Below are 27,229 nucleotides of genomic sequence, written 5' to 3'. Positions count from 1 at the left end.
ATGGATCACAAAGAGTGCGCGAAAATTGAGCAAAAAGAGGAAAGTGTTGGGTTTGAGCCAAGCACAAAATTTGTGGCCGGAAGTGTGCATGTAAGCACTACACTGCGTGTGTGTGTATGTGTGTCTAAATGTGTTTGAGAATGTCTTTATGTATGTGAAAGAGACTGTTGGTAAAGGCTTTACAGTCTTTAGGTAGCTTGAAACTTCGTGCTGTTTGCTGCTGACTGAGTGTGAGTGTTATTCAAGCAAATTGCCAATGTAAATGTTGCAACAACCAGTCGAAGAAGAAGCAAAAGAAGAAGCAGAGCCAGACGCAGCAGAAGCGGCCAAAGAGCCAGGAACCAGCCAGTAATAACAACAAATGCGGCCCTCGTCGCAGCTGTGTAAACAGCAGCAATAACACCAACAACAACAGCAACAAAAACAGTCCCATTGCTGCTGACGTCAAAAGATACGCACACACCAGCATACTAATATTCACACGCACAGAATCACTCATACACACACACACACACACACACACAACCAAAATGCATTTAGTTCTCCGCTTTCTTCCTGCTCTCCTCTTCTCTGGCTCTCTCTGAATTTTTATGCCTTCTGCCCATTCCTCTTTGTCAGACTCTTGCGCACAGCACTTCGCCTGTTTTATGCAGACAACTCAACCAACTCAGCCCAAAGCACAAACTCAACTCGACTCAACTAAACCGAACCCCAATTCAAGCGACCAACCAAACAAAATGGCCGCACCGGAAGTTGCTAGCCACCATTTGAGCCTTCGCCGCTGCACGCGCGTTTCAATTTGATCTGATTTTATTGCCGTTGTTGCTGATGTTGCCTTTGTTGTTGTTGTTGTTATTGTCGTAGCCGCATTGTTGCCTGGTGTCATTGCCGTTGTAGTTGTAGTTGTTTTTGACGCTTGTGTTTGCCCAGCTTGTTGTTGCACCATTTAGTTTAGCATTTAAGTTTGTTTGTTTATTTGCTGCTGGTAAATGAGACACACAAATCATTAGGTGCTCCATTGGACAATCCAATGAGCAAAGTGGGCCAAAATGGTTTGCAATAGCCCCTTTCTATTTATTTGAAGCAGCCACATTGAATAATCTACTTCCTCATGCCAAAATATTAAATATCATTCTAATGGATAATCGAAAGATATTTATTTTTATGTAGAAGTGTATTAAAATAATTGACTTTAATTTAACTTTCATTGCAAAACTAATGGCACTGCAATCGTAAATTAATAATACAGTGTATTTATCTTAAGTTAATTGAAAAGCCAGATAACTCAATTGGAATAAATTTAACTTTGAAATGCAACTACCTAATTACATAGGGTAAATGGTAGTCTTTTGATATGGGAAATGAATAAATATGATTTTGGATAGACTTCAAATCTTGTTCTAACTAAGGTAAGACCCTTGATGTGGATAATGCAAAGCTTCTTGTGCCGGGTTATTGTTCAAGTTCAACTAGTCTCAGTCCATTCTCTACTGAGAACACGAATTGCAGACGCTTTCAGAGACAGAGTCAAAAGCTTGACTTGTGATTTCATATACTACGCTTCAAAGCAGAAATTCAATTAGATGCCAAAGGGAAATGTTGACTATTCGAGTCCGTAGAAGAGTCACTTGGTGGATATTTACTTGACTGCGCCCTTAAGCCAACCCAGCAGCAATTGAGATCCACAGGGCGTATTCTTAATGCTTGTCTAATTAGTGTTCTAATAGGCATGTGGCAAGATGTCGTGACATGTGAAAAGTACTCAACTCAAAGCGCATTTCTCACTTGCTCTACTTTCAGCGTCAGCAGTAATTGTAAAGTCAACAACAACAACAACAGCAGCAGCAGCAGGCTCAGGCGCATCCACAACAGCAGAAACAGGAGCAACTGTAACCGCAAGAACACTTGTTAAGTGGTAGGCGCGAAGTAAAAGCAAAGTAAACAGCAACGCCTTCACATTGGATTACGCGCAGTTATACTTTAGACCGGAGCCAATTAGTGGCCAACATCAACAACAACAACAGCAGCAATTAGCTCAACAACAGACACAGCAGACGCAACAACAGCTGCAGTTGCAGCGACAGCAACAGCAGCAAGTGCAGCAGCAATTGCTCGCCCAACAGCAGCAGCAATTGCAGATCCAACAACTGCAGCAACAACTGCTGCTGCAACGGCTCGAGCGTGAGTTGCAGCAGCAACAGCAACAACAGCAGCTAGCCCAACAGCAGCAACAATTTCTCTACCATCAGCGTCAATACTACGAGCGTCTAAGCACCTCTCCGGTCTCGCGTCATCGCTGGCTGCCTACTAGTAATCACTACGATTATCTGCCCCTGCTGCAGCAACAACACCAGCAGCAGCAGCACCACCACCAACATAGCCAGCAACTGCAACAGCAGCAGCAACAGTACAGCTATTACTTCAGTCGCGGCAGCAGCAGCAGCAGCGGGCTGGGGCTAGGCTTGGGCTTGGGCCTGGGTTTCGGTCTGGGCGGCAGCAATCTAACCAGCTGGTACCATCTGCCCTCCACCTCGGCGCACATCTACATTGGCAGCAGCAGCAGCGGCGGGGCACCATATCCGTATCGACTGGGATACAGCGGTGGCGGTTATCCGGCAGCAGCGCTGATTAACTTTGACACATCGCCAACTCCGCTGCTAGCAACATCGGCGGGCAGCTCACCTGGCTATCTACCAGCTCTGCCGGCACCAGTGTTGCCACCTCCACCACCGGCGCCCAGTGTAGCCACCGACTACTATTTCAATAGCAGTGCCAGCAACAGCCGGACTCCTGCTGCAATCAGCACAGGAACAGCCACTGCAACAGCAGCAGCAACAGCCACAGCCGCAGCAGCAGTTGCAGCAACAACCTCAGCGGCCGAACATTTTCGGGAGTTCACAGCGGTCACAGCAGCAGCAGCAGCAGCGGCGGCGGCAGCAGCAGCGGAAGAGGAGCTACAAACTGGCGGCTATCGCTACAAGGCAACGCCACGCCGGCGATACGACGCCTACGACAACTACGGCTATCTGCCGGGCCTTGCTAGCACCACCGAAGACGAGGACGATCTGCTTGAGGAGTGCCTGCCAACGGCATTGCTATCCACGGACTGCGAAAGCCTTGAGGACGTACGCTTTCTGCAGTACAACAGCAACCATCATCCAGAGTACGACGACGACGACGACGAGGAGGCACAGCTGGCGCACATACTTGATCTTGATCTGCCCGATTTTCTACGCCCTTACAGCGGCAGCAGCAGCGGCGGCGGCGGAAGCAGACACAGCCACAAAACGCCGCCGCAACACGAATATCAAACGGAGCACGGCGGAGCAGCCGGAGCAGGAGCAGCAGCAGCCACAGCTGCTGGCGGAGGAGGAACAGGAGCAGGTGCTGGTGCAGGAGGAGGAGGAGGCGGAGGGGCCAACAGTGAAACCGGCAGCGGCAATCAGTCGCATCGCGAAGCGGAACAACATCGCTATCATCACTACCAACAACAGCAGCAGCAGCAGCAACAACATCAGCAACATTATAATCAACAGCAGCAGCAACAACAGCAATACCATAGCCAACAGCCACATCAGCAACACCAACAGCAACATCTGCATCTGCCAGGACATCAATCGCAACAACAGCAAGCCTATCAGTCCTACCAATATCCATCGCACGACAGCTGCGAGGGATTCAATCAGTTCGCCAACAACGCCAGCAGCTGCCTGGGAAATCAGAGAATGATGGTTAGCAAATTGTGGAACAGTTGCTTTCCGGAGTTTACTCCGGATCATGTGCATCGCCACAACTTCTATCTATGCCAGGTAAGCTCAAAATTACACTGTACTCCATTGAGAACCCTAAATATCCCTTATTTCATTTAGAAGCAATTTTGTGCTCCCTAACATTGCAATGCATTGTAGAAAATCTTTTCTCAAAAAACGAACTAAAAATAGACCGTTAATTGAAACAACCTATCGATTCTGAACAGTCAAATGATAATGTGAAGAAGATATAGCTAATGTACATATATTGTCATCTATGGTTTTTTTCAATTTATGTTTGTTTATGTTAAGCGAATTTCAATTCAAAATACAATAAATATAGCGATTAAATGGTGCGTATACTTTACATTACACCATTACTATTTGATATTTTATCTTAAAATATTTATACAAAAAGGACGCAATATGTTAGTTTTTGCAAATGAAATATTGTATTAAAAGCTTTCAAACTTTTCTTATATAACATTTATGCTAAAGATATCACGAAACATCCTTTTTGTGGTCAGAGGCCCTTAATTAGTATTAATCAAATAAGTTTAATTGAATACGATTAAAATCGCGCAGTGGGTAGTATTCAGTAATTTAAAAACTTAAATAATTTATAGTTCTTTTTTTAAATTACTGCATGCAAAAATTAGAAGTGCTATCGAAAAAATTAAGAATATATATAATTTATAAGGTCGGAGATGCCTCCTTATGTGTGTTATATACATATGTACAGATAGGTGTTTCCTGCAGGCACAATATTATAATAATATCCTTCTAACCTACGGGTATTAGGTATAAAAATCAAGTAATTTCGTACTTTGGTTTAGTCAATTTGTCATTTTCCAGATATTTACACCGCTTTAAGCTTGATTCGGTGTATTTATACCGATTTTTTTTGTATAGACGCATTTGCCGAGTAGTGAAAATATAAGTAACAATGAACAAGTGCTAAATAAATGATTCACTCGAAATTTTTAATTTTTTTCCTTTGACATCTGTAGTGGCAACGCAATACGCAGGTTCGAATTGTTTACCTATTCTATCGCTGGATAACGGCCATAACATGCCTGGCGGCATTGGTGTGCTCCCTGCTAGACATTGGCCGGACTGAGGAGCATTTCGAGCACCACTATGCCAAGTGGTGGATATATTTGACCCACTGGGGCCTGCTCTTCTGCACGGTGCAGGCGTGGTTAGCCGCTTGGATAGTGACCCAGGGAATGATGGTCGAACGCGAGGATTTTGAAATTGTCCGACAAGCGAAGAAGAGTCGACTGCATCATCTCTACTGGGTTCTCTACACCTGTGCAACAGTATATGCGTTCATCGTTACTATGTGCTACTGGCTGCTTGTGCACAATCCGGGTAAGTTAGCGCGATATGAGTGAATCATTCATACTCAGAATCAGAAGAATAACAAGAACAAACAAGTAAGAAAGCTATTATCGAGTGTGCTGTACAGTAACCAGAGCCAGATACACGTTTGCACCGAAATATACTAAAATATTTCGAACTGTATTTTTGTATATCAAAATACTATTACATTCAAAATATACCATATAGATATACAAGATTATCGACTTTGGACTTATAAGGCCCGGCAGCTACGAGGAAGTATGTCATACAAAATTGTTTCTTATCTGATCGCTCCAAAATTTTAAAAAATAATGTTATTATTGTGAATTGTGAATTATTCTTACAATTTCATAGTTTTCTATTTGCCTGTCCCCGCAAATTGTGCGTTACACACACTTGATCTAAAATAAATAATAACTCTGTCTTCTATAGTATCTGGTATCTAAGTGTTCATCCGGTCCGACGGTCTTAGGTCTTAGGTCTTAGGTGGGAGGTATACGAGGGACAGAGCATAGAACAGTAAATGATAAAGAATACGCATAAAAAAACAACAGGCAATCATTATTATTTACAATTTTATTTATTGGATATAGAATAGTAAGAATTGATCAAGTAACGCCTAAATTGTTGCAAAAGATGCGACTCTTGCAGTTCTCAGACTCGATAGTTTCGATGGCTATGCGACTGACTATCACCAGACCACCGACAGTACAGCCATAAGTAATAAACATTTTGGCGGCATGTTCCAAGTACTTGAATCTACATGTCATGTCTTCTGCCACCGAGTGCAATTTGAAGGCATTGTATGTGGTCCAGGGTCCAAAGAAAATCAAACACGCTGTCATCAGCATATAGAAACGCATGCAGACGCCACTGACAAGGGACACCATTGTGGTGATTAGCACAGACATCGCCATTAGTATCAATATCCAGATGTTAGCCGTCAACTTTGGGGGAATCCAAAGTCCGAGTGGAGTATAGAGAAGAATTACGCTGATCGCGATCAGTATAAAATACCAGGCCAGGTCCAATTCCCTTAGGCACAAACACATCACGAGCAGTGTCAAACTCTCGAACATGCAAACAAACACGATCCAATTGAAGGGATGGCTGATTTGCAAACGACGAAATCCGAAGAACGCCAGCGACAAATTCAACCAGGTCAGCAACAGCAGCAGCATGTAGAGGCTACGCTCGGCTGTATTGAGATGCGGTCGCCAGCGGTAGGTGGAGCCCAACCACTGTAGTGCCGATAGAAACACTTGGCTACCCAGCAACACATACACGTAGGACAGAAAGGCAATCCGGCATGGTCGATGCAGAATGAACTTTCGTTTCTCACGGTCAGGCGAATGTTCTGGCTGTGCTTTCACCTGTTGGCGACTATCCGTGCTGGGCCCAACTCCAGAACTATACGAATAGTTGGCGTCATTTGGAGTCAGATTTGTGGTTTTCGTCAGAGTTTCCGTGGACCGCACATATAGCTCTGGTGCTGACAAAGATCTCATATGACTATACATGTTGCTTGTCAAACACAAATAGAGTTCCCATTTGTTTCCATTTTCCCCATCCGAATAAATGGGAATGTCAGTGACAGTCACTGACTGACAGTTACAGTAACAGCTCTCAAAAAATTGGTGATCAGTGAAACACATCGACAAACAACCGGAACAATCTGGAATTTGATGAGCGATTCGCCAAGTGTCCTAAAGGCGCTCCGCAAATACAGCTACTCTCTGCAGGTATTTGGAGTTGCCCTCGCATTCGTGATTGTCTCCATTCTGTTGCTCCTAATTGTTGGTGAATTGCGCGATGAAGTTGACGATGCCAGCAGAGTGACTGCCATGGTGCTCTTCATACTTGGCCTAATCAGCTTCAATGTCTATGTGAATGTCCTCAAACTACGTCGTATGTTTCCAGTGAACTGGATTTGCTGCTGCTCCATTGCTTTGCTGCTGGCCTTAGGCCATGCCTGCCTGCTGGGCGCCCAGGATGGCGATGATCTTGTCTGGGCAGTCGAAGTATTGGCACTGATGTGTCTCTATATTCTGCTGGGACTGTGGCTGCCACCACAGTGTTCGCCCCTGCTGTATATTGCTACATGGTTCATTGTCGTCGTTGTGGTGACCTCCTGCTTTATTGTTGTACATCAATACAATTGCGACGATTGCGATACGCCAGCTGGCATTATTCATGGCTTGATGGTGGTGGTCATGTGCCCTGTGATGATCTTCCAGGCACAAGTTCTTCACGGCCATTTGCAGAGTATGCGGCCAGTCTTGGATATTCCATTGTGCTCGGTTGTTTTGCTGATCGATTTTTTTGGCCTGCTACATTTATCTCACCAGTATGGATGACATAATAATGTCCTCTGATCTGCTCTCCTCTTCCAACAGGAAACTTATTCGCGATGCGTCCTCGTTTTACTAGCCATATACATATTTCTAGTTATCTAAATTAAGCAGTATACAAATTTACGTTTTTTTCTTTTGCAATCGAAATTTATAAATCAAACATAATTGTAAACATGTCTTTTTCAATGGATTTCTAAATCAAAAACTGTTATATTTATCAAAAATATAATCATTGTGCTTCTTCTTATAGCTTCCTCATAGAATTAATGATGCTTTCATGATTTACTCCCTTTTTTTATTTGAATTATCGTATCTTTAATAGTTTACTATAGTATATTGCCAAATCAATGTAACTCCGACAGCATAATAATATAATATAGCCGCAAAAAACAACCCTTATAGCTTTTCTTTATCATTTGTATTACAAAATAAATTATATTATTATTTACGACTTGAAACGTGTTCCCATTCGTTTTTTAAGAATAAAACGTTGAGCTGACAAATTTTTGGTGAATATCGAACATACTTGTATTATATATTGGAAGTGTAGCTTTTTGATTATTTAAATTTAATTAATTAAATTTAGTTCAGTGGAGATTGAAATGATTTTGACATTATTTTTGGCTCTTATTCCACTATTTCATTCCAAAATGCCTTTCCCATAGACCATCACAAGATTGATGCCCTCAACATTATGGTGCATGTGCTGAATTCGATTATAATGCTCATCGATCTTGCTATTGTGGGGCATCCAATAAAGATGAGCCATGCCTACTTCACCACTGGCATTGGCCTCGCATATGCCATATTCACGGGCATCTATTTCTTAGCCGGCGGCACAGACAGGTGAGTCGGATCTGGCAACAAGCTGTTGGAAAAGGCAAAAGTAAATTTGGATTTGCATTTTTTTCAGGAAAAACCAAACTGCCATCTATCCGATGATGGACTGGACCAAGCCGGGCAAAGCCATCATTGTAACGGCGTGCGCCATCATCTTTACGTTCTTCGTTCACTTCTGCTGCTATCTGCTCTATCGCGGACGCGTCTGGCTCTTCACCAAGCTCTGCATCCGGGGACGCCACAATCGGGATGGCGAAATGGGCGAGGGTCTCAACGACGATTCGGGTTCGCGCATGGGTGGAGGTGGTCCTAGTGGCGGCGTTGCTGCTGCTGTGGTTGGCGGCGGGGGCAGTAGCCAGGATTATGCGCACCAGCAGCAGTATCCGATTGCGCATACAGAGCAGCCGCGTGTCATCTCACAGCAGCCGCCGGCCAGCTACCAGCTGCCTCCACAATACTCGGGCTATCTGCAACAGCCGGTCGTTGCTGGCGTCAATGTGGGCGTGGTCAGTGCGGAAGGCGTTTATCAACCGATCGGCACCGATTCAGGACGCACAAGCGGTGGTGGAGTTGGAGCAGTTAGTGGAGGAAGCGTCAGTGGAGCTGATGGCTCAAATAAGCATAAGAGCTCCGGTTCGGGTTCTGGATCAGCACTGACGCGTACTGTGGCCCATTTGGATGCTGCGCAGCGGGAGCAGTTCCTTAATCCCAACAAGATCGTCGAGTATAAGATGTAAAGGCGTTGTACCCGGCACCGGTATACGTTCCACTTGTCCATGAAGTTTCTGGAGAAGCATTGTGCTCAATGCGAGGCGGCTCGCCAGGCCGTCAGTGAGGAGCAGCGCCATCTGGCGTCGAGTGAATCGCATCCGCACAGTGGTTAGTTTAAGATTTGAAGTTTAGCAGGTTGATTTCGATAAGCATCAACGTACCAGAGCATGTTGACAGAAGGGAGCTTAGTTGAAGCATGCCTGGTATTTGGCCTATATTCAGTATATATTCGGTATACAGTATACAGTATTCAATATTCAGTATTCGTAACTGTAAAGTAGTTTCGTAATTTTGTAAACGCTTTGCCACGTTTTTTGTTTTTTGTATGTGTAGCCGCTTTGTCAGCTGCAGTAGTAATTCATTTTGCGCGTCAACCAATATACATTATATGTAATAACTTTTAAATAGTTATGTATGTATTGTATGTATGTGTAGTTGTCGTATCCTGAATAGAGTTTAGCAAAACTCATCGATTTTAAGCAGTTTTAAATGTTTTCCAATGGACTAAGTTGAACATTTGTATGTCACAACTCACACACAAAAAACACCCTTATACTATAATTTAATTCACAACAATTGTGTTCAAGAGAGAAGTAGAAAACTTTAGAAACACAAACACGTAGTTCATTTATTGATATTTTGATGCACAAGCATTAAAGCTCCTGAAAAAAGATAAAAGAACATACTGCCTGAGGATGTGGTACAGCCGTACACTCACTAACTCACAAGTATTCGTACTCATCTCGAATTTGTATTCCTATGTTTGCTTTATACACAAAATTTTATATATCGGTGCAGGTGTAAAAAATGCGCATGCCAAGCGTACTGTTGCAAACACAATTTTTCATTTGCATGTTGTTCATACTTTGGACACTGTGCACTCGCTTGTGACGTGAAAAAAAGAACACTACAAAAAGTAATTGTTGATTTAAAAACATGCTTGGCATTGCTTTAAAAAAGAAACCAAAAACTTTGAATGAAACACAAAATATGAAGCTGTTAACAATAAAATGAATATTTTCTAGCAGTTCATAAACTGCAAAAAAAAACAAAGAAATGATGATAATATATGCATTAAATGATAATCGCACGACATTATTATAATACTGAAGAATATCTAAATCAAATATTTAAATGCAAAAGAAAAACACGCTCTTAAGTACGATGAAAAAAACATATTGAAATCAGTATTAAACAAATGTTATGAACAATACATTTTGCTCAGAAGCCACAAAAATAATATATGTATAATGATGTTATTGTTTAATTGAGGGCTCTAAAAATTTGTGAATTGCATACCTTATACCACAATTTAATGACCTGAACGACACCATGCTATTTAAGTATATGTATGTGTATACTTATCTATCATATAATTCAACATTTAGCAACTTATATGTATTTTAAATACTTATGTGTATGTAAATAGTTGGTTTTCTATATATACAAATATATATCTATATACAAAATACATACAAATATACATACGCAAATGTTAAACAATGAAATCAATAAATGAAAATCATACTAAAGACGAAACAAAAACATAAATACAAATATATGAAATGTTGTACTAGAAAACTTCAAAAACAAAACCAAAATCAAAAACAATGAATAAAACTCGTCAAGAGGAATGTGTTAACAAACAAATAAATTCAAAATGATATTTAACTACCTACACACACACAAATACAGTAAATAGAATACAAAAACAAAATACAATAAAAATAATAATTCTACATATGAAAGAATGAAAAATTTAAGTAATACCAGCTAATACCAAAATCTTGTGAAAATAAAGTAATACAATTAATTTTTGATAGATTTACATAACAACAAAAGCTATAAAAACAGGCACACTCACAAACTACATAGCACATCACATATATAAGATATATGAAAATATTTTAACCCAACAACAGTTTTCCTTTAATACCCTTTGCAGAGCACAATTCAAAAATTCTATTGTCCAGATATGGCCTTAGTTTATTATTATCCGATACAAATCGTTTCACTGAGCATGTTTTCCTAGTGGATAATTTTATAGCACCCACATGTAATTCTTAAAAATTATATAATGCATATTTTAAAACAAATTCTAAATTCTAATAGATTTTAATTACAATAAAACAAAATTTGACTTGGATTTAATTCTTGTTTTATAAAATTGTATTAAATATGTCTGAGTAAACATAGAAAAATTATTGAATGCATTATTTGTATGACTATGTAAGGGTATTAACTCTTCGGCTAGCCGATGATACATTTTTATTTGTAAGTTACACAATTAGGACGTGTTTATGAGTTGGCATTTACGAATTTTTTTAATTTTTTTTTGGCAGTTTTAAACCAGTTTTGGTGAAGGTTTTAGCAGAACTGAAAAAAATGCTTCATATTCTTTAGTTTTTGTTCGAGCCTTTAGCATAAATGTATAAATGTATGTTTATATAGACTGAATATTATTAAATGAACATCTAAAGGAAGCCCAAATAATACAAAATTATTTACAAATAACAAATTATGAAAACCGTTTTGGATGGTATAACATATAAACAATAATTAACCACAAAATAAAATAGTAAGCACATATCAACAAATAAAAACCTAAAAAAAAAAACAATTTTGAAAAAACTAAAGCACAATGCAAAAATATTCTTCAAAATAAAACTCAAAGTTGCATATTCTAAAAAACCAAATCACAGTTGACCTCATCAAAAACCAAATAAAAGGAATCATCATAAATATGAATTAATATTAAACAATCATAATAACGCATACTTCTACACATTTATGTACAAGAGTATGCAAATTATATATTAAGTAAAGAAAAAGAAAAAATAAATTAAATATTATATTTTGTAGATTTTTAGTAAATTAGAAGAAAAGTCAAAGTATGTACATACTTATGTATCTACTATATACATACATACATACTGTACGTACATAGAGAATTGGATTGTCAGCTACATATAGTATGTACTATATAAATATTGTCGCGTGCCCGAGAGTAAATCTGTATGTGTATTTGTATTCAAATGTTCAAGCAACAAAAGAGAAATGGCAAAGCTTTAAGATACTAGAACTGTTGGACGGAAAATTTTTACTACAGATTACTTAAGACGTTCAGTTAACAAAAAATTGGCGCATAACACAAACATTTTCACATATGAACTACTTAGTAGTAGATTCCATCAATGGCTCAGAAAATATTTGCGATTAGTAAAAACCTATAGAAAAATCAAATCAAAAACGTATTAAGCAATTGCACACGAAAAAAAAACAATTTCAAAAGCCCCCAATTAAAATGCAAATGTTGAATGTAATAAATTTCAATACAAATAATTAATGTGAAATTTAAAAGAAAATCGAAATAACATTACACAAAATGAAATAAATTAGTACTAAAATCAAATTGTTTACTTTCAAAGTATTTCTGCGCATTTAACCAAAATGAAAAAAATAAACATAAAAAAAAAATGTTCAAAATAAAAAAAATAATGCAATTATCTGAAATTGTGTTTATAATCTGTATTGCATCTGCAGAAACTTCAATAAACTGAACCGCATATTATGAATATAATTAAACAAACAATGATTTTTATTGACGTCAACAACAGCAAAAAGAATAACCCTAATTACAAAACCTACATATACAAAAGAATGAAAAAGAAAACCAACTTTTAAGTGACAACAATAGAGCGATGACAGACATCTTAATGTAAGCTTAGCAACAACAAAAATACATGTATTAATACCAAGACAAAACCATAAATACGCATATATACTTTCATTATATGAAGTATAATTAACTATTATTATTATATATTTGAAAGCAAAGCATTGTGAATTAGTATTAAAACAACCAACAACAAACAAACTGGTGGTAAATAAAGATTGTAAACGAAATGAATAATAATTTATTACGACTTGGGAAAGAAAACAGTAAGTCATGAACTTATATGAATTTACTTTTCCACTAGCCCACATACATTTCCCTTTTAATGACTGAGAATACATATTCAAATTATTTTTTGTTATCATAGATGTATTTATTAATATGTTGTGATTTCTAATACTTAATACAAAATCTATTTGTCGATTTTTTTCGTACATTTATAATTGATTTCAGGTTTAGTCATACATTTACTTTATCATTAAATAATTAGTAACATAATTTGGTTTATTGCGACTTAAACATTAATCATCATTTAAATGTGTATACAAATCACTTTCATTTCACTTTTGCGTAGTTTAACAAATTGTACAAATAAAATATGATGGGAGAGACAGCAAAAGGTAAGTAATTACACTTTATATCACGCATGGGGTTTGTAGAGTGGTTGGCAGAACTTGGACAAAACAACATAAGAACTGTGCAAAATAATTTACGAAAGTGTATTCTTTCAATAACCAAAAGTTCGAGGATTGCACGGCCATATCCACGTCTAAGAGAGTTTTAAATAGGATGGGGGCGAGCATTTCTTACGCAAAAATTTGATTATATACAGAGGTAAGCAGGAGACGACTGTGATGAGCGATACTTTCCAGAGGAAGTCGTAAGACCAGATAAATTCCCAGTCTGTAATAAAGGTATGAATTAAAAGGTATCACAAGCGAATGCATTTGACAAAATCTTACCAAAATATTCATGCAAGACTGCCAGCGAGATTAGATAAAGCGCCAAACTGAATAGTTCCGCCAAGACCATAAGCCTGTGAAACAATTAACACGATTACAAAACGAGATAGAGTGAACATGCTTAGTTTTTGATTTACCTGTGCCAGGTGCGTACTGTTAGCGCAACCATGATGAGCTCAGTCATAATTAGAGCTGAGAAACTGATAGCCACAATGTGTATAAACTCATCCACAAATAGTATGAGCGCACCGTACATGATGACTCCTCCCTGGTAAATGCTGATCAATACCCAAATGAAGAAGGTTTTATAACTGAGACTACGTCCCTTTGATAGATCTTTGTACAGCTCCGGATATGTGACAGCAGTCTCCGAAGTAATGTCCTGATCCAGTACCAATGAAAAAACAGGAAACATGGTGTACAGTGTGGAATAACCGACCATTAAGAAGCCCTGATAAAGGGCCACCGAGCTCAGATAGAACACAGCCGAGAAAACTGCTTGCAATGTTGTAATTATTAGTCCACGGTGTATAACAAACTGGGAAAGGGCTGCTGAGCGTTTGTAGCTGCGCCGCCCGTGGATCAGTAACAGCTTGGCAATGTGTGAGAACTGAGGAATGCTAAAGTCTCCTGCGAGTGAAGCCTGACGACCTTCACGTCCCTCGATGCCAACACCAGCGTCTGCCTGCTGAATCATGCTTACATCATTACCCCCATCGCCCACAGCACATGTGCGCTTGCGGGTGTGTTTCTGGATGAGCGCCACCACTTGGGCTTTTTGGGTGGGCGAGCAACGGCAACATACGACCGCCGGCGAGGCAGTTGCCAACTCCAGAAACTCGAGCCGATAATACTGCAGGCATACCTCTAGTGATTCGCCAGATATAACCAGAGCATGACCCTGTTTGCGACGAAAGTGATTAAGCTCTTGATGCGCCTCTGTGCGTGTCTTTACTGAGCGCAGCACATAGAGACCCTGGTTGCGTCCAATTAATTGCGACGATTTGGCAATGCAGCAAGCTGTCTCCAACTTGTCGCCTGTCAACATCCAAACGCGTACACCTGCATTGCGTAAAAGCTCCAAGGTAGGTCGTACATTCTCCTGCAGCCGATCTTCTACACCGGTGAGACACAAAAGCTCCATTTCACGCTCCAGCGACTCTGTGACTGCGGTTACCTTGGCCACGCGATCTGTAATGCTCAGGCGAGCTGCATTGTATCGCATCTCGAAATCGTTGTACTGTTCTTCGGTAAGCACCTTTTTGGCGACGACAAGCGTCCGAAGACCCTCACGAGCCATATTGCCTGATTCCTCGCTTAGCCAGTCGTTGTACTGCACAATGGTGGACATGACCACATCGGCGCCCTTTAAGTAGAAGGTTATCTGGCCCGTCTTGCTCTCACGCACAATTATCCCCATGCGCTTGCTCTCGCTCGTAAAGGGAAAAAGCTGCAGAATCTGATAGTGAAGCAGAATGTCATCTGTGCAAAAAATAAATAATTTAAATGGATCTCACAGTGTAGATGTTTTTTTTGGCTACTCACTCTCATCACTTGCAGTCTTCACTTGCAGCGTCATAGTGTTAAGATCGCGAGCTATTAGAGTTAGACCAACCTGCTCGGTCCATTTAACCAACGCAATCTCATCTGGTGAGGCGGCCTGATACTGATGCTCCGTGTCTGTACTGCCAGGAGCCTCAATATTTATCACAGATTTGGTAGGTGAATTATTGCCACCAGTTACCGTTGAAGCGGTTGACACTGAACGATTGTCCTCCTCGTCGCTTACCGGCGTCACATTGTGGCACAGCGCCAGAGCACGCACTGCCTCCCATTCGCGCCATCCCTCGGGACGACGCATACGATTGCCAGCAAACATAATCGGTTTATTCTCGCCTGCACTGCTTGAGCTCGATAGGCTGCCCTGCTGTTGTTGCTGCTGCAGTATATTACCCGATAACTTTTGTATCATCTGTCCAATATGATGAAAGGTATCCGCGTCATGTGACACGATACCCAAATGTATCTTCTTGAAGACCATTTCATTTTGTGTTAAAGTGCCTGTCTTATCCGTCAGCACATATGAGATGCGTCCCAGCTCCTCTGGTATTGTCGTTGATCGCACCACAGTGCCTTTAATGTTATCATCGTTTTGCATTTGCCACGAGTAGAAAGCCTTGCCCATATCGAGATTCACACGCAAACTGATCGGTATAATGTAAGAGAAGAGTAACACAAATCGGAACATGTAGCGATACCAAGGACCACCAAATCCCTTCAGCATCATCATGACCAGCGAGAGTCCCAGTACTGCACAGAATAGCACCTGTGTTCACAGATAAAATCCACTCGGATAAATTCAGTATCTCTGAGTATATTATATTGTTGTTAAACTCACCTTGGTCAATCCATTGATTTCTGTGTCTAGCAATCCCACCTTAGAGCGTGGCTGAGAGTTATTCATGACGCTGCGTGTCTCACAACCAGTGTAGATTACAATGCCAGTGGCGGTGCCGGCAGCAACAACTGTGTTAGCCCACAGCGTGTTCTCCACACTAAGTCCAGTGTCTTCGCTACCATCCGTCATGCAGAACGTAGCAATGAAGCTGTGAATGTCATTCTGTGGCTTCTCCACATAGAAGCTAGCATCGATATTATATAGATCCGCGTCCCTACTAAGTTTCTGTGTATAAGGCACCGCCAATCTGGGTTTCCAATCCGTCTCACCATCCAATTGATCGGTTCGCACAAAGACCGATCCACTCCGGTCGCTAGTCCGTAACAGAATAAGATCAGCGGGAACTCGCTCGTTTTTCTCCACAATAATAACATCGCCAACTTTTAACTTAGAGCTGGGCACCATTTCATAGCCATTGCCATGTGTTGCTGACAGCCGTTTATACTTTTGGGAATTGACCTCGTGATCCCGTTGATGACGTCGAAGATCGTCGACTGCCTCACGGCAAATTGTTACCATCAGCACAAAACCAAGTGGACCCCAGTAAGTGTAGGGATAACCGATGCGGATATCTGGTATGAACTGGGACAGCGCCATCAGCAGAAAGTACAGATTGAGAAAAAAGCGAAACTGCTCGAACAGCACCAATGGCAGGAACGTTATAAAATTGTACTTCTGATTGCGGATCTCATTGGGAGGAAACTTCTCAGTATTTGGCCTGCCCAAGTTGACGTTACGAGCTCTCAACTCGCGGGGCCTGAACCATTTTTTCCAACAACTGTAAGAAATGCAAAAATGTATACTTGAATAATATGCTCATAACCAATTTTTTTTTTAACTTTGTTTAATTATCATAAAACTCTTCGTTGTAAACATAAAAAACAATAAGGTTCCTGCTTAATTTCTTGTTAGTTATTTGTCACACTCATGAGTCTGCAATTTTTACACTACAAGGTTTTCAAAATAAAATTTTAAAATAAATTTTTCAATTTTTTAGCTCTATCTCTATTAAATCACTAAATATACATAATTAAAAAATGTAGTCCTCAGGTATTGTTCGCAGGGCCCAAAACATCGCGTTCTAGAAATATGGTAAAACATGAATAGTGTCCGGATAGTTTATGAAATACACGAACCCCATGTAGCATTCAACGATATCATTTTTACACAATACCACAATACAATGCTTATCGTTAGCTAACTAACTATAAAATTGATTCGTTTTATATGCGTTTAACTAAAGTACTAGCTTATAATTCAATATTTTTATTGAATATCAATTCAAATATTAAAAATATCCTCACTCGGCTTCTACTGGCTTATTTCCTTCAAAGGTGTTAGTTGAAAAGAAGCGAAATTCCTCTGAAAACTTCATGAAAATTAATACATATGTGTAATTCTCTGACGAAATATTATTTATAATAAAAAAAACAAACTGGAAAAATTTTGAAAAAAGGAAAAGGTTATTCTTATAGCTCTGGATTAGCACCATATTTAGTGTTTTATTTAGAGTAGTGTCCCGCTAATAGAGGTGTTCGATATGACAATTTCAAATGATATGCACATTTCCTAATGAAATGCAATCATTTTTTCATTATAAAATGGGAAGTAAATTCATAGGAAACGGCCTTGACCACAAACAAAAAATCAATAATAAAAATTGAATAAATAAGACTGAAAAGTTATGCATCATAACACACCAATACTAAAATGTGGGGGAGCACACACACATGTTTATGCATGCATGAGTATGTGTGCTTGGATGTGTGAAGAATAAGAAAAAAAAATATTGTTGTTATTTAAGCTGCTACTGCTGCTGTCTAACGTCTCTGCACTATTTCAATGCAACGCCACTCTAGCTGACAATAAAGCGAATAATGCTGATAAAACAATTTTTCCGTATGTGTCTTAAACAGAAGCGGCTGTCGGGGTGAGGGGGATTGAGATGATTCACCTGAATGAATACCAACGATTGCGCTGGCGATTCAGCAATGGGATGTTTTCTCTGGTCATGGGCGCCGCAGCCGAACTTTGCGAAGTGCCGTCATCCATATTGCAGCGCAACTTCACTAAATGAATATTCCAATGAATTCCCAATTTTACTACACTTTCAATTATTATTTGTGCTGCTGCCTTTGCTGGCTTTGTTCTTCTGACAGCAGCTGTCTCGTTATTGTTTGTTGTTGTTGCTGTTGTATTTGAATTTTCTTTATACAGTATTGCACATTGTGCATGGTATACGTATTACATTCGTCTACATGCTCATATCACTTTAAACAATTCACATTTGTAGTTATTTATTAAGCACAAAAAACTAAAATTCTTTTACATGCAAAAATCAATCACAAGTGAAAATTCAGTGTCTAAACTGCGTCGTCTAGCATTTCTTGGTTTACAACACTGGTTGCAAAGAGAAATCAATAACAAGGCCTACGTGTGCAAGTGAAAAAGAGAGAACGCACTAATGACTAAGCCGCGAGACGAGTGTTGGTAAAGTACAGCTAGCTATAGTACGTCAAAACAATCTGGCAACACCGAAAGTTTGGCGCGCTCGTAGCTCGTTTGAAATGACAATTGTTAAGCAAATGTATGAAACGTCAAATAGGTGCAGACTGCGCAGTTGACTGCGCTCACACTACGGTGTTAATTAAATAAGCTTTGTCAGGTATTCATTGCTGCTGTTGTCAGACGTCGCTGAGATCAGCAATATCATCAGCACCAGAGCTTTGGCTACCGCCATCGGTTGGCATAATTTTATCGCTTGTTGTTTGCTTTAGTCTCTCTGGGTAAACTTGTTTTATTTTTTTGCCTTTATGGGCATTCTGTTTGCTGTTCATGTTGCGGGCGTTGGGCGTGTCAACGTGTCTGTCCGTTAACGTTTTTTATGCCAATAGAGTGTGCCTCAGAAAAGTTTTGTCAATAATGTCTCCAAAGCATTCTAGCTACGTTTTCGTGTTATGATCTCATAAGAAAAAGTTGCTAACTGACAAAGCCATTAAAGTGAAGAGCCACAACAAGAATAACAATAGAAACACCACCAGTAACAGCAATAACAACAACTATAATAAAAATGATAAAGAAACGCAGAAAGGTTCAATGACATCGACGTGCTTAATTTTTGTAAAATACTCGAAAATTGATAAATGACCAAAGACAAAGATCTCGGTCAGGCTCGTACCCACAAAGGGTCAGTTGTCAGATGTAAAATAATATACAAAAAAGAAAGAAAACAGAAACATTGCGAACATTCACATGGCATCTCAATCTCATTTAACCCTGCTCTGACTCATAAACAACCAAGGCAAATTGCACTTCAAAAGTTGGTGCCGCCAGTGTTGTCACCGTTCCGTTTCAATAGCTCGTGCTACGTTTATTTTATTGTTTACTGCGTTTTTATACCCGCTACCCATAGAGTAGAAGGGTATTATAACTTTGTGACCGCGGGCAATGTGTGTAAGAGACAGAAGGAGCCAGCCCTATAAAGTATATACATATGCATATATATGTACATTCTTGATTAGCGTTAACATATAAATATAAATAATAAATACAGTCTTTATCATTCCTGAAAGTTAAAGAAAAACTTTTGTATGGAGAAAACGCCAAAAGCAGTGGGGTCTTAGTTGCTTTGCCTGCCAATTTGGTATATTTTGCACTCTATGACATATTTTGAATGTAGTACTGTATCAATATACCTAATATATCTCTTGGTATATTATTATTGATGCGGTATATAAAAATAGGTAGCGGCTATCTCACAGTCAAGCACATTTGACTGTAGCTTTTTCTCTTGTTTATAATTGCTTAGCCAAGCAGCAAAGTAGGCAGATTTGTATTCGTTCTTCATATCGTCTCCTTGCCCTTCTAATCAGTGTAAGCAACTGCATACGAATTGCATTCGCTGTTTTTGAATCAACATAAATAAATCACGCCTCAGCGTAACGTCTCAGAAGAAAAACAAAATTGTGAAACACTTCCAAAACGGAGAACAGTTGATAACATTATTGTGGATTGACAAACATACATGGATTTAACTCTCTTTCCTGTTAAAAAGTAAAGTCTAGACCCGTATTTATTATTCTTGAGTTACTCATAAAGTATACAGATAATTTATAATACAAGAATCACCTTTGTATGTTTTGTTCTGATGATATATACTATACTATATAAATAAATATATCGACGCCAAGTATAACAATACAATCTTTTTCCTAAGCTTTTAGCTATCTGACAACATTCGCACTCTGTTATAAACCGGACCTTTAAAGCTTTTGATTAAAACAAGTCTGAAAGATTTAACGGTGATATTTAAAAAGAATTTTTGGCTAAATATAAAATGCTGAATAAATAATTTTTATATTGTAGCCAATCGACTTAAAAGCTGTTTATGGTATGGATCAACTATTGTCCCAAATTCTTTCATTCAGCAAAATTGGTGCTCTTTAAAATGTTTTCAAGAATTTAGCAGTGGCATATTGATAATATTTTAATTGAATTGATAATATTTTAAAAACTGTTTTTTTTTTGTTTTTTTGGGAAAAAAGCAACAATTTTGAACGGGACTGAATGAATGTAGCGAGAGTAAAAGAAGAAAAGAAATACAAAGTATTTATTTATTTCGTGTACATGCATAATAACAAATGCAGTTGGTTACACAAACGAGCTACATTTAATGTGGTAAGAGGCTTTTCCCCAAGCAACCGGTGAAATGGTTGCTTTATGCGCTATTTTACCATTACTTTTAGCCACAACTTTACATGCAAAACAGACCTCCAACTCAAGCGACAACATGACTAGACCCTAGTTCCCAATTCCCACACACCCTATTCCCCATTCATCAGCCAATGCTCCAGATTCATTTGCAGGGCCCGTCAATGGGAACGCCTAATGTTATTATTTGTAGTATGACTCTGTGTATAGTATGACCACAACTTGGCAAAGAGTAGGTGAAAGAAACGACTCATTGTTTCACATGCAGCCGACAATGTGGGTTAATAAGCCAAAGCAAGTCAGCTCAGGCGTCTGACCACGGAGCTTTGGAGGGGGTCCCGAGGCTAACTACTAGACCCATCGTAGCACACAAGTATATTTATAGCATAGCTGAGTTCATAGAACTGTCGGAATCAGCGGGCAGACCTCTTTGGATTACTGCTCTCCAATACTCGTATTTTGCACAGAAATCAACCAAGCGATTTGGGGCGTATCTTCGTGGGTCGGTCCAGAGCAATAGAGGAGCAAGTCGCTGGTTGACACACAAAATTAAAATTAGTTGGTGTGAGCTTCCTCCTCACATCCACCTACAAGTTGCCCCTGGTTAGCGGTAACCGACAGGTGGTAAGTGGCGCATAAATTATGCGCCTCACTCGCTCACAAGCAGTCGTTCATCAGACCGCCGGTTTAACAGTCCATCAGTCTGTCAATGGCTCATTGTCTGGTCTCAAATTAATTCCTTTGACACGCCTCGAGTAAAAAAACCAAGAGAAAATTCTACTGTCTTTCGACACTTTTGCGGTATTTATGAGAAAGTGTGTTGTGTGTACGATTTTCTGTCGACGATTCTAACTTTTCACTCGCCCATTGTCTATGTTATTATTTTCTTTTAACTGGCGACGAAGAAATTCTATGCTATAGAAAACCCACTTAGAATCACAGCATGATCTGCTTTGCACTAAATACGCTTAAGCAATAAACATACAAATATTTCTGGTGACTTTATCTAAATTTAAATGACAACTTCTTCAAGGCAAAAACTATATAAATCAATCAAAATTGCTTGAAATATTAAAGTCTTATCGTTTCGTTGTTCGCATTTAATGGAACCGCATACTTTCGTCTAATACTCTACAAAATAAAAGTTCATAGAAAGGGGAGTGAAACGAAACGGCTCGTTGCTTCCACAAAGTTGGTTATGCCTTCAAGTGGAGCTGTATTGCAATCGCTAGCCAAAATCTTCGAGCTTCATATAACAGGTAACGCGATGGAATAAATTGCAGGTGAGCATGGAAAACAAAGGCCTAACTCAGTTGGGTAATTGGGTTAGGCACAGCAACAAGACCTTCAAAGAAACACCCAAACAAAAATTGCGAACAAGTGTCAAAAGAGACGGTAAAGAGACTACAACTCAACATATGTACAACAATGGCAATGGTAAATGGTAAGCACAACTAACTCAGGGCCAGTTTCTTGAAAACAGCACTACAAAATCATTATTTAAATATTTAAATATTTGTAAATATTGACTAATAATTGAAAATTTACCTACAACTGAAATATTCCAAAGAAGAAAATTATCTAAAATTGTCACCTCTATCTTCTAAAACTATGTACTAAATAGCCATAGAGTTGAAGGATATTATAACTTTATTCTTGCAGGAAATGTATGTAACAGCCAGAAGAAGTCATCTTCAACCCCATAAAGTATATGTATATATTCTTGATCTTTCTGTCCATATGAACACCTAGATCAAGTTTGCCATAGCCAAGCCATAACAAGCGTAATAGTGAAACTAAAGTCGATTTTATAATTACAATATTTGTGATTCTTAAAAATTTGGATGCGATATAAATTATAGTTATTTATTTTGTAGAATTCCTTGAAATATATTGAATGTAGTACTGTACCAATATACCAAATATATAATTTAGTATATTTTAGTATTATTGCAGAATGATTATTTGGTATATACTGCACTGATTTGCTCTTACTCGAAATTGGTAGGTAGGTATCTCATAGTCGAGCACGCTCGACAGTAGATTTCTTACTTGTTTTCGTAAAAATAGAACTCGGTCACTTGAACAAAATTAGTTACTTTCATATTATTAATTTCACGTAACCCTAGGCAGATATGAAATCAATTACTTACATGCAGCAAACAATCTATCGTTGATAAGAATTCAATTATGTTAATACCGAATTTTGGGTATCCCGAATAGGTCAGACTGTACATTATGGTGAGTATTATTTATACGCTCGCATAGATGTTTGTTCCATATATGTATTTAGCAACAAACAATGACTTGTTTCTCAGGTACTCTTTAGCTATGGTTTTGAGATTATTATAAGTACATTTAGCTTGTGACTGTACAGTAAATATTCGAATTGCGGGTATTACCCAACACAAATCTCGGATGAACTATGCTAAACGCTGCGGCTTTTTGCATTTATTTTTGCTCCACAGACGGACTCTCTCAGCAGTGCGACCTCGATTTGATAAGCGACGAGGTCAAATAACTTTCAATTTTCGGCATGAACAGAATGAAAAAATTCACCCAAAAGAAAGAATGCTATACTGGATGCGACTTTTTACTGCGGAACCCGTTTGTTGTATTTTAGAAACCTTGAATCTAAATCTAAGCAAACTGGTTTCCGTAGTCTCGATTCGAGAAGCTAGCCGGGTGCGTGTCGTGTTTCCCTTCGTGACACGATATAACAAAAAATTATAAATAAATTACCAAATAATAAACCTTTTTGCCACAAGCTCGCTCAAACACGATTTGAAACTCGGCTCTCTTAAATATTGCATTTTTTTTTAATGAATATGTGAGCAGTTTCTTAAAAGCAATTTACAGTTATTGAAGAAATAGTAAAAAGCTGCAATAGCAATAATTAATGGTTGAATAAAAACTCACAAATTTAAATTAAATAACAGTTTGGAGCAGGTTGCTTAAAGTCACACAAATGTTTAAAGATTTATTTGATCTATTAAATTAAATGTTGAGAACTTTGTTGAAGAAAGAAAGTATCTCTTTACTTTTGCTATAATCTATTAATGCAACTCCTCTCTTTTTACTAGATCTATATACTATCTATAGGCTAATACGATATATCACGAACAAAACCCACAAGTTAGATTAGGGCCACACTTATTTAACTGCTCGAGTACAAATTTGTGACACGTACTCATTTTTAGCTGGTTTTTGGGATTTAAGAGTTCTCCAATACAGCACACGAAACAAAAACGAGTTAAGTCACTACAGAAGTTTCACGCCAAAAATCGATTACATATGCAAATTTATTAAGAGACCCCCATCCACCAATTTGTAGGAAGCCCACAACAAAACAATTAAAGTCTTGCTGAAATGTTTTGGCGTGTGAAATGTGACGGTCGCACAGTGCTTTGTCATTGTATTGAGTGTATTTTTAGTTTCAGTTTCTGTTTCTGTCCTAGCTAAAAATTTCCATTTCCCTCAGAGCTAGCTGGAATGGTTGGCAGCACAGGCATAAACTCAATGTGGTGGAAAACAGAACTACTGACGGATTCGATTCAATTCAGTTTTAGTACTTTGTCGATCACGTTTATCGATTTCGATTTCGCCGACAATTGTGGAATGTTGAAACCTCCTGCTCTATTTGTTGATTGAGTTGTTGATGTCCGTGTGAACGGGAAACGTTTTCAAGAGGCGATCACTGGACGAATTGAAGATAGTTTGGCACACAAATGTTTTATTTTTACGATGATTAGGGTGCAGGGTATTTTCAAGTCACCTACATCTTATTTGTTTTAGCGGCAGAATTTTCTGTGCGCTCTTTTTCCATTTGCCTGTTCTTTCTTTGCCTTGCCTTTCTTCTAATTAAGCAAATTAAAAATATATCTTTCTATACATGTAAGCATATAAGTAAATATATAAATATATATGTATATGCAAATCATATATATACACGTATTCTCAGCAATATGTGCAACACATTATGTGTGTATAATTTTACTCGCATTTCAAACATGAATACAACGTTTTCTCAGAAACATTTCATCAACAATTTTGGCTGCCTTTGCAATTTTCATTTGTGTTTGTTGTTGGATTTTTTTTTACTTTCGGCATTTCGAAATGTTTTCATTTCGTAGTTTGAATTTCAATTGTTTTTTTTGTTGTTGCCCTGTGCTAACGTCATAAAACAACAGACAAACCAACACGATAATAAACAAAGTCGCTGGAGCAGAACTTCCTACCAAGAAAGGTTTTAAGATGTTTGAGGTAGCTAGCGTATGGCTGACTTGTTGGAAAAAAAATCTATCTCTTAAGTGTGTGATGCAAACAGGAAGTCTAATCAAAAGAGAGGAAGTCAATTTGTTTCTAATCTAATACATTTAAAAAAAAACTGTTTTCTAGATCGGCTAAGAGCCTATTTTGACCTTACTTGTACTTCCTTGAAAAGCTCCCATATGGGAATAATAAAATACAATTTTACATTTTATAAAGGCAAAAGTCTCGTATTGTTTATTTCCCTACCAGTATACGTATGCCATTTTTGCTTCATTATACTTCTCTACCTATCTCTATGCATATATGTATCTGATTTTAAGATAACATTCATTTATTTTGTTTTCGGTTTCAATAAACTACAAACCTACATATATTGGTACACTTAAGCCCGTTTATATCGATCACTGAACCAGACGGAAGAACAAACAATTAAATACAATTATAACGGAACAGCTGTTTTGCCAACACACACACACAAACACAATGATGGACAACAATTGTTCACAACTATACATATATGTATGTATATTATGTATACGCAACGGTGTCCATGTGATTCATTTACGCACCTGCAGAGACACATTTTACAGACATTGGAGATGCTGCGACTCTTGCTGCGACGTCTGTTGTTCTGATAGAATACCGTGGAAGAGCCGTTCTCGGGATCGATCACCGTATGCGCGCCAATACCGATCGATGCGTTGCCTACAGTGTCGGCGGCTGAGGCTGAGGCGGAGGAGGCGGTGACATTTGCTGTTGTCGCATGCGACGCGGAGCTATCGACGCCGCTGGCGCCCGTTTGTGTTAGTTGCGCCAGTTTCGTTGCACTAGCGCCACCCGTCGACGTAATGTCTCGCGATGCACTGCCGCTGTTGTTGCTATTTGAGTATTTGGCGCGCTCGCGACTCCGCTCATTTCTATAACGTATCTGGCCGGCGGCTGAGCCAAGACTGAATAGATTGCCCAGAAAAGTGTTGGCGCTGCCGCCGTTATTAGAGGGGCTAACAATGCCGCCAATGCCGCTGTAACCAGTTGAGCTTTTGCGTCGTCTCTGGTTGCTGTTGTTGTTGTACTTGCTATTGCTTTTGTTGTTGCTATTAGCGATGACAGCGTCGATGTTGCTGCCTGTGTGTCGTATGAGCAATTCAGTTTCTGAATCAGTCTCTTCGCTCTCTTCGTCGAAGTCACGTAGCGTCGAAGGCAGCTCGTTATCAGTCATGGCGTAAGAGAGCTTCTTTGAGTGCGTATGTGTGTGTGTCTGAGTCTAAGAGAGGTGAATAGAGAGCGAGCTAGAGAGAGTGGAAGCGAGCGCAAGTTTTAGTTAATACAGGTGTGACTTTTTTTTTGCTTTTTCCGAAACATTAATAAAAATCTTCTTTGACTTCTTTACAGCGTTTAAACATTTCCCAGTGGTTGCTTTATCCTTCAATTGTCTCTCTTTAACTCTCTCTATTTTTTAAATGCAGCTTTTGTTTGTTTTCCTGTTGTTATTGTTATTGCTAACTTGGCGTCAGCGTGCCACGTTTTCAATCTCCAATAGAATAACGCAAATGCATTAAACGACGACCACTTTCAACGCTTTGACTGCGGGATAAACAAAACGTGCAGCTGCTGTTGGCGTTGCCTTATCAAGTGTTTTATTTAGGCGCGTAAACATTTATGAACTTCACTTTGCAAAGCGTTAAAGGTATTAACAATTCGCGTCTGCTCGAGAAACTGAAATGCGGGCGTTCCTCGGACGACGTCATCTAGTTATCACAATCTTGAAATTCACTATGTAATGCTTAGTCAAATAATCAAGCACTACCATTGATAACTATTTATGAGCAATTGATTGTACTACCGGTTGGCAGTCTACAGCATACTATTCGCGACAACAATAAACGATAAAAACAATAACAACGCGTCGTTCAGTTTTATTAGTAGAAGGCCATGGCCCGGGCCACACACACACACATTTACATTAAAACACACGTATACTTAATAGCAGAGCAGCAATTGGAAATCTTTAAATCTATCACATTGTTGGACATTAGAGCAATATAACAAAAACAAATAAATTTTTTCTTAAA

General features: G+C 38.9%; 4 protein-coding genes and 1 long non-coding RNA gene across 7 annotated transcripts; 3 read left to right on the top strand and 2 right to left on the bottom strand.

The window, feature by feature from the left end:
* On the top strand, positions 1–13,659 carry LOC132784620 (uncharacterized). The gene is made up of 5 exons (XM_060790372.1): positions 1–90; positions 1,920–3,809; positions 4,760–5,123; positions 8,134–8,314; positions 8,382–13,659. Exons 1-5 carry the CDS (start codon positions 1–3, stop codon positions 9,043–9,045), a joined length of 3,189 nt encoding a protein of 1,062 aa, XP_060646355.1. The 3' UTR covers positions 9,046–13,659.
* LOC132789702 (uncharacterized) lies at positions 5,694–6,769 on the bottom strand. The gene has a single exon (XM_060797903.1). The coding sequence runs from the start codon at positions 6,767–6,769 to the stop codon at positions 5,723–5,725; it is 1,047 nt and encodes a 348-aa protein (XP_060653886.1). The 3' UTR covers positions 5,694–5,722.
* On the top strand, positions 6,800–7,731 carry LOC132789707 (uncharacterized). The gene is given in 2 exon segments (XM_060797918.1): positions 6,800–7,432; positions 7,434–7,731. Coding segments are annotated over 2 exon segments (744 nt in total). The 3' UTR covers positions 7,545–7,731.
* LOC132789662 (probable phospholipid-transporting ATPase IIB) lies at positions 13,104–27,229 on the bottom strand. Of its 2 annotated transcripts, none has more exons than XM_060797841.1 (6): positions 25,727–27,229; positions 16,116–16,953; positions 15,263–16,043; positions 13,855–15,199; positions 13,718–13,791; positions 13,104–13,658 (listed from the first exon to the last, which is right to left on the bottom strand). In XM_060797841.1, exons 1-6 carry the CDS (start codon positions 26,374–26,376, stop codon positions 13,525–13,527), a joined length of 3,822 nt encoding a protein of 1,273 aa, XP_060653824.1. In that variant the 5' UTR covers positions 26,377–27,229; the 3' UTR covers positions 13,104–13,524. The 2 variants fall into 2 exon arrangements, with proteins under 2 accessions (XP_060653824.1, XP_060653833.1); XM_060797850.1 differs by lacking the exon at positions 25,727–27,229 and adding an exon at positions 18,130–18,562.
* Positions 21,721–23,254, top strand: LOC132789713 (uncharacterized). 2 transcript variants are annotated; one of them, XR_009632730.1, is made up of 3 exons: positions 21,721–22,329; positions 23,015–23,126; positions 23,204–23,254. It is a non-coding gene; the product is annotated as an uncharacterized LOC132789713 (long non-coding RNA). The 2 variants fall into 2 exon arrangements; XR_009632727.1 differs by having other exon boundaries at positions 23,179–23,254.

This window comes from Drosophila nasuta, chromosome 2L (genome assembly GCF_023558535.2).
Source record: "Drosophila nasuta strain 15112-1781.00 chromosome 2L, ASM2355853v1, whole genome shotgun sequence".
Taxonomy (NCBI): domain Eukaryota; kingdom Metazoa; phylum Arthropoda; class Insecta; order Diptera; family Drosophilidae; genus Drosophila; species Drosophila nasuta.
This window is presented reverse-complemented; position numbering and strand designations above follow the sequence as displayed.